The sequence below is a fragment of the Rhamphochromis longiceps genome, linkage group LG9 (genome assembly GCF_057381845.1).
Source record: "Rhamphochromis longiceps isolate RC_006_pf linkage group LG9, R_longiceps_female_GT1.1, whole genome shotgun sequence".
Taxonomy (NCBI): domain Eukaryota; kingdom Metazoa; phylum Chordata; class Actinopteri; order Cichliformes; family Cichlidae; genus Rhamphochromis; species Rhamphochromis longiceps.
The window spans coordinates 4,731,086-4,741,076 of NC_140565.1; the positions used below are offsets into that span (position 1 = coordinate 4,731,086).

The following is a 9,991-nucleotide window of genomic DNA, read 5'->3' on the forward strand; positions in this document are numbered from 1 at the left end:
ACACACACACACACACACACACACACACACACACACACACACACACACACACACACACTGCGGGTCAAGGAGGAGTGAGACGGCGGAAGAGTTTTTTCCTTCATTACTTTTACAATGGGTTTTCTCAATAGATAGAAAATGCTGATCCGCTGAGGAGTCAACAGCCGATATTATCATTGCTTGTAACCCGGTAAATAATTTCGTACATCTCCTCCCCTAAAATAAGCCTTAGCGGAAAAAAAAGCTCATTTTCGAATAAGTTTATTAAAGCACCCCCCTCTGTGGGAAAGAGTCAACCATGAGGCGAGTTTTGTCAACAGCAAGAACAAGGTCAGACAACTGTTGCCCATTTGGTAAAACAAATACCCGTCTCAAAGTCATATTTTACCGTTGCAGAATGTGGAAAACAGACGGCGTTCGCAAGAAGGCAATCAAAAAAAAACCAAAAAAAAAAAAACAACCCTCTCTAACTATCGGTATTGTCAAGAGAAAGATGCGAAAAACAGATGCTTCGCTAGACTAGGATAAAATGAGAGAAGAAACGGGAGGGGAGTCGATATCTGCTCAGCCCCTACTGTGACAGTTCTACCAATCGCGAGGAAGAATCCGTGAATATTATGTCAGCATTCCGTTCAAACAACGCCGCCGATCAGAGCGCCAGGGCCATCTCGCCAGAACTGTTCGTACCTCACCCCGGTAAGTTTTTTTTCTTTACGACTTTAAATTATATATCAACAGAGATGTCAATAATTTGATTACTTTCTTTTAGATTTCTACATCAATGATTTCACGCAAGTGGACTACGGTACGATTAAATAAGTATATACCATTTTTTAAATAAGTTTAGATAGACTTGATTTAACCAAACTCTGTTACTTACAGAGGCTATCGATAGTGCAGAGAGTAGCAGCAAAAATCCGGCCGTTTTCCGCGGCGAATTAGACGCCATAATCCCCGCAGAACCTCCGCTGCCGCCGCGTCGAAAAGAAGAACGAGAAGACGGCGCTATTTTCGTCTCCGCATACCGGGAGAACCGCGGAGAAAAAAGTTTTAAAACCAAAGGTAAACAATATGATGCATTATCCGCCATTTTGTTGAATAACAGGATGTGACGGAGTAATCCGAGTGTGCTATACCGCCCCTCCCGACCCGGAGCAGATTTTTAAAAAGTTTTGCTTTATTTCTCGACAGAGGTAATCGAGAATATACAGACCCCGCCGCCGCAGCGAAAAGAAGAAGACGACGTTATTTTCGTCAACGCATACCCGGAGAACTGCAGGAAAATACCTTTTAAACCAAAAGGTAAACAATATGATGCAATATCCGTCATTTCGATAAATAACAGGATGTGACGGAGTAATCCGAGTGTGCTATACCGCCCCTCCCGACTTGGAGTGGTATAAAGCGTGCTAGAAAGTTTTTATTTATTTATTTATTAAATCTTTCTCTTTTTGTTTTATTTCTCGACAGCCGAGACTGCGGCTATACCTATACAAACCCCGGCTACAGACAATCGCGCGGAGGAGCGAGGTAAATAAAAAGTTTTTTCATTCTCAAAAAAATAGGAAGGAGGAGATTGTTTTCTTAAATCTCTTCTGTTTTATTTCTCGACAGCCGAGATTGCGGATATACCTAACCAATCCCCCGCTACAGACAATCGGGCGGAAGACAATCAGGCGGAGGAGCGAGGTAAATAAAAAGTTTTTTCATTCTCAAAAAATAGGAAGGAGGAGATTGTTTTCTTAAATCTCTTCTGTTTTATTTCCCCGACAGAGACCGATACAGAAAATCAGGCGGAAGAAAATCAGGCGGAGGAGGAACCGTCCAGAGCTCCTCCTCTCAGGAGACTGAGAGCTCCTCCTCTCAGGAGACTGAGAGGTAATTGACGGGGGGATGAATCGATCCTATTAAACTTCTCCGCTCTATAAAAAAAAAAAAAAAAAATGTAAGGTTTAAAAATACATTCTGTCCGTCTTTTCTTACAGCTCGACGGCTGCTTCATAAGAAGAGAATCCTTGAAGACCTCGCTTTCATGTACGCCATAACAGTTCGCACATATGCATCGATATACAGACACAAGGACCTGTAAAGTAAAAGCATACGCATGTAAAAGTCTGTGAATTAAGAAATAAAGAAAATCATGTCGGAAGAACGCAGCATTCCTGAGGCTTTGTTGGAAGCCGTGGCAGAATTAAACAGAAACGATGAACATTTAGCCCCACCGATAGAAAACAATATAGCCCCACCACCGAACGATCCACTACAACCTTTAGAAAACGCATTGCAGGTCCTCCTTCAAAACATTGAAAACGAACGGCTTGCCGGTCTACTGAACTTTGACCCTCTGCAGCCGATAGAAAATGCTCTTCAGCTCTACGACCAGCAGCAGGGGGAGGAGCAGGTGCAGCAGGTGCAGGTGGAGCAGCATCATCAGCAGCCCAGGGAGGAGGACCGGTCTGCGGAGCATCAACAAGGAGGAGGATCTCGGGTACAGAACGATGCGGTGACTCGCCGCGAACAATTTAATAATTTCGAAATAAGGCGAGTATTTAACATTCCCTCTCCGGATGAAGCGAGCGACCTCGCTCAATTTTACCTCGACGTCAGGGATAATTTTGTAGATCTAGCGGATAGGGTCAGACCGGAAGTTAGTCGTAACGACCGGGTTCAACTGGAGATCATCAGCGAGCACGCGCGAAATCACTCTGTTTTTAACGTCGACGAAAGCGTTGAAAACATTGTACCGGTTTTTGAGGACCTGCTAGCCAGGCTGATACAATCAAACGGAGCGATCGTCACAGGCTCTCCCCTAGAAATTGTCGTGCAAGTAATTAGAAATCCTAGAGGCGGTGGCAGTAATGACCCGCGTAAAAAGATTCGCAAAACGTTAGATGATGAAATTCTAGTCAAAAAGCGTCGCTGTCTGTACGTGGTAAAAAACAAAAACGATAATCTGTGTTTTGCCATCAACCTGATTCACCTCACTCAACCTCATTTCACAGATAAACAGGCCCTGGAACGCGGCAGAGAGCTGCAGCGTTTAGCGGGGTTGAGCGATCGCACTCAGGTAACTCTCACCGACATAGGTAAATTCGAACAAATACTAAATCGTAAAATCGTCGCGTTTTACCGCCCGCCCGAGGACAGAACTCTTTCATTAATCGAAACAGACTACCCGAACACGCCTCACCCGCTGTACTTATTCTTATTCCAGCATCACTATTACGGGATAAAAAATCTAAAAACATTTTTAGGAATCCAGTACATTTGCGAGGAGTGTCACCGCGGGTATTATAAAAGAGAGGAACACTTTTGTCAAAACCGCTGCAACCTCTGTTTTGACCCCGCATGCCCCTCTCACTTTCTGGACTCTGTAATCTGTACGGATTGTAACAGATCATGTCGCACACGCGCGTGTTATTTAAAGCACAAACAACCTAGAATTCACTCCGGTTCAGGCCTCAGCGTTTGTCAACAATTGTATAAATGTCCGGACTGCAAACTCCTCTCCCGTCGCGAAAAGCACAGGTGCACAGCCGCCAGATGTAAAATCTGTCGCGCGGAGCTTCCTCCCGACAACGATCAACACCTGTGTTACATCCAACCTTTGAAACATGAAAACTCTGATAACGCTTCCATAATCTTTTATGACTTTGAAACCTTCCCAGACAGGGAGGGGGCGCACGTCCCTTACCTAGTGTGCACAAAATCTCTAGAAGGAGAAGAGTGGCACGCTTACGGTGTAGACTGTGTTGAAAAGTTTCTCCAAAGATACAGAAGGAAAAGATATATCTTTTCCTTCTGTATCTTCTGTATCTCTATAGAGAGACCACGTTCGTTGCGCACAACGCGAAAGGGTTTGACAGCTATTTAATTCTAAATCACCTGGTGGGGGAGGGGATGACGCCCTCTCTCATCATGCAAGGCAGTAAAATTATATGTTTCACAGAATCCGATTTCCTTCTCAAATTCATAGACTCGCTTTCTTTTCTCACCATGCGTCTCAGCGCTATGCCCAAAGCTTTAGGCTTCGAGGACAAATCCAAGGGATTTTTTCCTCACAAATTCAGCTCGCGGGACCGATTAAAATACTTGGGTCCGTACCCTCCTCCTTCAGATTACGGGGTGGAGCGCATGTCACTCTCCGAACGGGCGGAGTTTTTGCGTTGGCACTGCGAGGCCTCCCGGGGAGTGTTTAACTTTGAAAAAGAGTCCCTGTATTACTGCCGAAACAACATTAATATCCTGAGGGAGGCGTGCGTAAAGGTCAGAGACGGGTTTATAGGCGAAACTAAAGTAGACCCTTTCAGCTGCGTCACTATAGCTTCAGCCTGCATGAAAGTGTTTCTCACCAATTTCCTACCCGAAAACAGTCTGGCCATTCCCTCGCCCGACAACTACGGGCGCAGGTTCAAAGCCTATTCGCACGCGTCCATTCAGTGGCTGGAGTGGGTAGCTCGCTCTCAGAAAATTCCCGTTCAACACGCTCTCACAACCGGTGGGGAGAAAAAAATAGGCCCGTACTTTGTCGACGGATACGCGCTGATTAACGGGGAAAAGCGGGTGTGGGAATTTCTGGGATGCTTTTATCACGGCTGTCCAAAATGCTACAGGCCTGAGGAAATCTTCCCTTTGACCCGCGCTCCTTACGGGGACCTGCACGCCTCTGCCGAGGCGAGGCTCCGGGAGCTGAGAAACGTTTACAGAGTCCGCACGGTCACTCTGTGGGAGCACGAATGGAACAAGATGAAAAAATCGAACGAGGAGGTTAAAAATTTTATGCGGAGCTACGAAGCCCCGGAACCTCTGTCTCCTCGCTCGGGACTTTACGGAGGCCGCACTTCGGCCTTGAGGCTGCGTTACAGCGCCTCGCCAGGAGAAAATGTGTATTACGTAGACGTCACATCCCTGTACCCTTACGTCAACGCCAAGCGCGCTTACCCTCTGCATCACCCCCAAATCATCAGAGAGAATTTTGCAGACCCTCGCAGTTATTTCGGGCTGATCAGAGCCACCGTTTACCCGCACAAAACCCCCGGAGGTAAATTAATATTCTCCCTCTGTCGCACCTGCGCCGAGACTAATCAACAAAGCGGTCCGTGCCTTCACAACGACGAGGCCAGAGCTCTCACCGGGGTCTGGGTCACCGTCGAGTTTAACAAAGCCTTAGAATTAGGTTACAGAGTGGCTAAAATCACAGAGGTCTGGCACTTTGATAGCCGCAGCAGCGATATTTTCGCCGGTTATATTAACACTTTTCTCAAAGGCAAACAGGAAGCCTCCGGTTATCCTCCGGAAGCTCGCGACGAGAATGAGAGGAACAAATACGTGGAAGAGTACCACAGGCATCAGGGCATACGTTTAGACCCGTCAAAAATAGAGGTGAATCCGGCCAAAAGACAAGTTTCGAAATTGTGTCTCAACAGTTTCTGGGGAAAGTTTGCTCAGAGAACCAACCTGACTCAGACCACTCTGGTCAGAAAGCCGAGTCAGTTTTTTAACTACGTCTTTTCAGGACAGTACGACTTTAAACACGTCTCTTTTTTAAAGACCAAAAAACAGGAAGTGGCTTTAATTCAGTGGAGCTATAACGAGCGGTGCGTGATACCTCCCGGCGCGACCAATAACGTTTTCATCGCCGCTTTCACCACAGCCTACGCCCGTCTAAAACTCTACGAGTATTTAGAAAAATTGCAGCGCAGCGTTCTGTACACCGACACCGACTCTCTGATCTACGTAGTGAAAGAGGGGGAGGAACCTTTAGAGCTGGGCAACTATCTAGGGGATCTCACGGACGAATTAGACGGGGACACCATCCAGGAATTTGTCTCCGCGGGTCCAAAGAGTTACGCCTACCGGACCAGAAACAAAAAGAAACTGGTGGTAAAAATGAAAGGAATAACGCAGACGAGAGAATGTTGCGAACGTGTCAATTTCGACAGTATGAGCGGGTTGGTGGAAAGTTACCTTTCTGGTATGAAAGAGGCGGAGCTCGAGACCCCTCAGAACGGGATTCAGAGGGATAAGAGAGGCTTTGTGCTCAAAAACAGAACATTTCAGAAAAAGTTTCGCGTGGTTTACGACAAGAGACGTCTCTTTCCAGACGGCACAACTCTGCCTTTCGGGTACTAGTGTTTTTGTTTTAGTTTTCTTCTAAAAAAAAAAAAAAAAAAAAAATGGAGGAAATTGATTTTGATCACAGACTGAAAGTGCCTTTTTCCTGTCTCGTTGTGGGTCCTAGCGGGTGTGGGAAAACTTATTTTGTAAAGTGTGTTTTGGAAAACTGTGAACGCGTCATGGATACTGTGCCCGCGAATATTGTGTGGATTTATACTTCTTTTCAACCCATGTACGAGGAGCTTTCAAAGACCAATAAAAACATTAAATTTGTCGAGGGGCTGCCTGATTCTTTCGAAGATTTCCGAGACATTCTGGTGGTGCTGGATGACGTCATCTTTCAGGCCTCGGATCACCAGGAAGTGGTTAAAATTTTCACTCAATACCGCCACCATAAAAACGTCTCGGTCATGATGCTGACCCAGAATGTTTTCCATCAGGGTAAATACAGCCGCACCATCAGCTTAAACTCCAATTATATGGTGTTGTTTAAAAACCCCAGAGACAAGCTGCAGATTGAGATTTTGGCCCGTCAGATTTTCCCTTCGCAAAAAACATTTTTCTCCGACAGTTTCAAAGACGCCACCGAGGAGCCCCACGGGTATTTAATCCTCGATCTCACTCCCTCGTGCCCAGAACGCTACAGAGTGCGCGCCGGTCTGCTTCCGGGGCAGTACCCCGTCATTTACCTGCCTAAACCCAAGTAGCCATGTCTCAGCGTATAAAAAGAAACGCAGTCTTACTGCAAGCTCTGTACCACGCGTCGCCGCAGAAACGCAAAGACATTCTCGCTCACAGCTCCCCGGATTTCCTCCAGGCGCTGTGCGAGATAGCTTTAAATCTTTTAAAGGGAAACATACCTCTTTCCGCTTCTCAATACCAAAAACTGAAACGCCAGAAAAAGATCATCAGGCTGCTGGCAGACAAGAAAACGAGTTTTAAAGAAACAAACGGGCGGGTTTCTTTTCCCTCTGCTGTCCGCAGCCGTACCCATTCTGGGGAACCTGCTGGGAGGAATATTTCAAAAACGCTGAGATGTTTAAAAAAATGATTCTCGTTCCCTCTCACGAGTTGAAAAAACTGACCCGACCCACCGAGCCTACCGTCAGAGAAACTGCCAAAGACGATTTGGACGAAAAGATGAAAGCCATACTGGAGGATCCGCGGCTAAATTCGTATGAAAAAATCAAAAGATACGAGTCTCTGCTGCGGAGATATCTCACACTCTCTAAACAGGGCCGGGACGAGGAGAGTAGGGTGACTTTCCACCTCCCGCCCGAGGAGGCGCAGCAGCAGCAGGTGCAGCAGCAACAAGTGCAGGTGCAGCGGCCCAGAGAGGAGGATGATGAAATGATGGAAGAAGTATTAAAATCCTTACCCCCTCGAGATCGCAAAAACGCCCGCTACATTATGCAGAAATTAGCTGAGGGTGGAGGAGGATGGACAAAGAGGGGTGAATTTGTTTACAAGGGGGATGCGGTGCGGGGTTCGCACATGATCGATCTATTTAAAAACCTCTCCCTCTCTTTTAAAAGTAAAAACCAAACGCGACCGAAAGGATGGAACGCGTTTTTAACTACTTTGGTCGAAACAAACATTCCCTCATCCTCAATACATAACCGTAGAGCTCGCGACCAGTATGCGCGTCTTAAATCTGTGGAGGAGGAGGAGGAGGGAGGACAGACACCTGCGCGAAGGGGGAGAAAACCTTCTCGGGTCAAAATAACGCTTTCCCCGACCTGGACCTCTATGTAAAATCAAATGTTTTTTGTTTTTTACAAATGAAATAAAAAACGCTGCAACAAACTTTTTTTTTGTTTACGTTTCTTTATTCGATACACGCATCTTTAAACTTTTGTAAGGAGCACGCCCCGTGATGACCTCTGCGAGAGCGAGCGGGGCAGCGTCCTTTCAGAAAGTCAGACACCATGTCATCATTTTTAAACACATCGTTATAGTACAGAGAAAGTATTTTACCGACGGATAACCCCTGAGCCTTGTGACATAGATAAAAAATGCAATGTTGCCCGCAAACGACAGACATAGGGTGCTGAAGTTGACGATCGTGATAGAGTATTTTGTCAGAGCGGCCTTCCAGAAACTCTGAGATGACCGAGGGATAGTGAGCAAAGTCGGGAGGGGATCCGTAAGAGTCAAAAAAAGTGGAGGAACCGTCCCTTTCCAGAGTCAGAGCCAGCCAGTGTTCTCCCCTCAAGTGCGAGGGGTGAGTGTTTACTATAAAGTAGGCGGGGGGTTTAAAGTCGCGCCTCAAAAAGGCCAGCTGGTCCGAGGCCCAAACCCCGCAGAAAACGTCTCCCAAGGCGCGATGTAGAATGTGCTCCAGCTGAAGGTTATCCATGTATATTTTTTAGTAATAATCCACCAGCACCTGTCTTTTAGAGTCAATCTCCAAAATGGAGTCGTAGCAGGCGTACACTATGAGAGTGGTGGTCTGAGGCAGAGGAACTCTGAATCTCATCTCCAGCCTCAAATTCCCGTTGGAGACGGGAGACAGGGCGTCAGCATCCTCGCTGGGTTCCAGATTAAAGGCAAACAGGGCGTACCCCTCGTTAAATTCCCAGCGGTCGATGCTCAGAGGTAAATCTTTGAGGTGTCTCCCCGTGGCGGAAAACATGTGATAAAACTCCCTGACCGAATTTCCGCGGTCAAACTGTGGCTGGAAAGCTTTGGCGGGCACCTGCCTGCCGTCCTGACACAACGCCAGATACTCCACATCGTTGTGTCTAAAGTTGAAAGGCGACAGATCCCTCCTCCCGGTGAAGGCGTCGTGATGAACCATGCCCAGGACCACGTATTTGGGCATGGCTCCCAGAAAGAGATTCTCTTGGTTGCAGATCCTGGAATTTTCAGGGATGGAGTAGGTTTTCACAGAAACGCGCGAAAGAGGATAGAGGGCGTTTCCTTTCATCAGGGCCGCGGCGTGCCCCAGCCTGACGGCCGGCGAGACCGTGACCTTTTTAACAAACAGAGAGGCCGAAGTTATTTTCAGGGCAAACTGCGAATCCCGAGTTCCCATCAGACTGAAGGCGTCGCTGTTGCGTATCAATTTAATTCTCAAATCCACAGAGTTCAGCAGGAGCCTCTCGCAGAAGAAAATATCAGCGTGGAGGGGACCCAGCAGGTCCACTTCTCGCGACTCGGCCGTGAAAACGGCTCTCTGTTTTATCCCTTTGTTCGGCCCGTTGCTTATAACTATAGAATCCATGTCTCCGGCCGTGTCTTTGTAAAACAGACCGGCGCTGAATTGACTCTTTAGAGTGTCTTCTGAAAAGTTGAGCAGCGTCTCGATCATGGCTCTGTAAGGATGGGTGGCGCTGGACTGCGAAATCAATCGATCCCCCAGAATAACGTCGCACTGACTGAAAATTGTGTTGAGAGGATAATTGATGAGGGCTACCCCTGCATCGGGTGGGATGTTGCTCCCGTCCTTTTCCGTAATTTTCACTCTCAGATGGAGCATGGTGTCGTTCAGATCGAGATACTTTTCCCCGTCTCCGGGGATGAAAAATTCAATGGGTGAGTTGTCGTTCAAAGCAGAGAGGGGCTGACATTCTTGATATTTTTTATCCTCTATGGATAGCTGGGTCATGGGAGCCGAAAATAGATCCAGTTCGGCAAGGGTGCATTCGGCAGATTTCTTGTGTAAGAGAGACATTTTTTATTTATTTATTTTCTTCTAAAATATGTCCGAGCTCCTCTGGGGCTTCCTTCTCTTCCCGTCGCTGGTCTTGACTGATTTACTTTTTACTCCGGCGCTTTTATTTTTAATCCGCTCGCCCGGAGGGCGTTTCCTCTTCCTGCGGGAGAGGACCATCATACCCCCCGCCCCCTCCTGGCGAGGCTCGGTCAGCTT

At 47.2% G+C, this 9,991-nt stretch overlaps 2 protein-coding genes across 2 annotated transcripts; one reads left to right on the forward strand and one right to left on the reverse strand.

The window, feature by feature from the left end:
- The first annotated feature begins 292 nt into the window (after nt 1–292).
- LOC146661566 (uncharacterized) lies at nt 293–2,134 on the forward strand. The gene is made up of 8 exons (XM_085417735.1): nt 293–696; nt 770–805; nt 883–1,062; nt 1,192–1,302; nt 1,471–1,530; nt 1,615–1,689; nt 1,774–1,878; nt 1,986–2,134. The coding sequence occupies exons 1-8, from the start codon at nt 618–620 to the stop codon at nt 2,087–2,089; spliced, it is 750 nt and encodes a 249-aa protein (XP_085273861.1). The 5' UTR covers nt 293–617; the 3' UTR covers nt 2,090–2,134.
- Nucleotides 2,135–8,485: 6,351 nt separating this feature from the next.
- On the reverse strand, nt 8,486–9,727 carry LOC146661567 (uncharacterized protein F54H12.2-like). The gene has a single exon (XM_085419482.1). It carries the CDS (start codon nt 9,725–9,727, stop codon nt 8,486–8,488), a length of 1,242 nt encoding a protein of 413 aa, XP_085275608.1.
- Between the last annotated feature and the right edge of the window lie 264 nt (nt 9,728–9,991).

Excerpts from the sequence above, each read along its gene's own strand:
- LOC146661566 (XM_085417735.1), top strand. The coding sequence starts at position 618 with ATGTCAGCATTCCGTTCAAACAACGCCGCCGATCAGAGCGCCAGGGCC. Across the intron at positions 1,303-1,470 it reads AATACCTTTTAAACCAAAAG|CCGAGACTGCGGCTATACCT; the intron begins GTAAACAATATG and ends ATTTCTCGACAG. Across the intron at positions 1,690-1,773 it reads CAATCAGGCGGAGGAGCGAG|AGACCGATACAGAAAATCAG; the intron begins GTAAATAAAAAG and ends TTTCCCCGACAG.
- LOC146661567 (XM_085419482.1), bottom strand. The coding sequence starts at position 9,727 with ATGACCCAGCTATCCATAGAGGATAAAAAATATCAAGAATGTCAGCCC.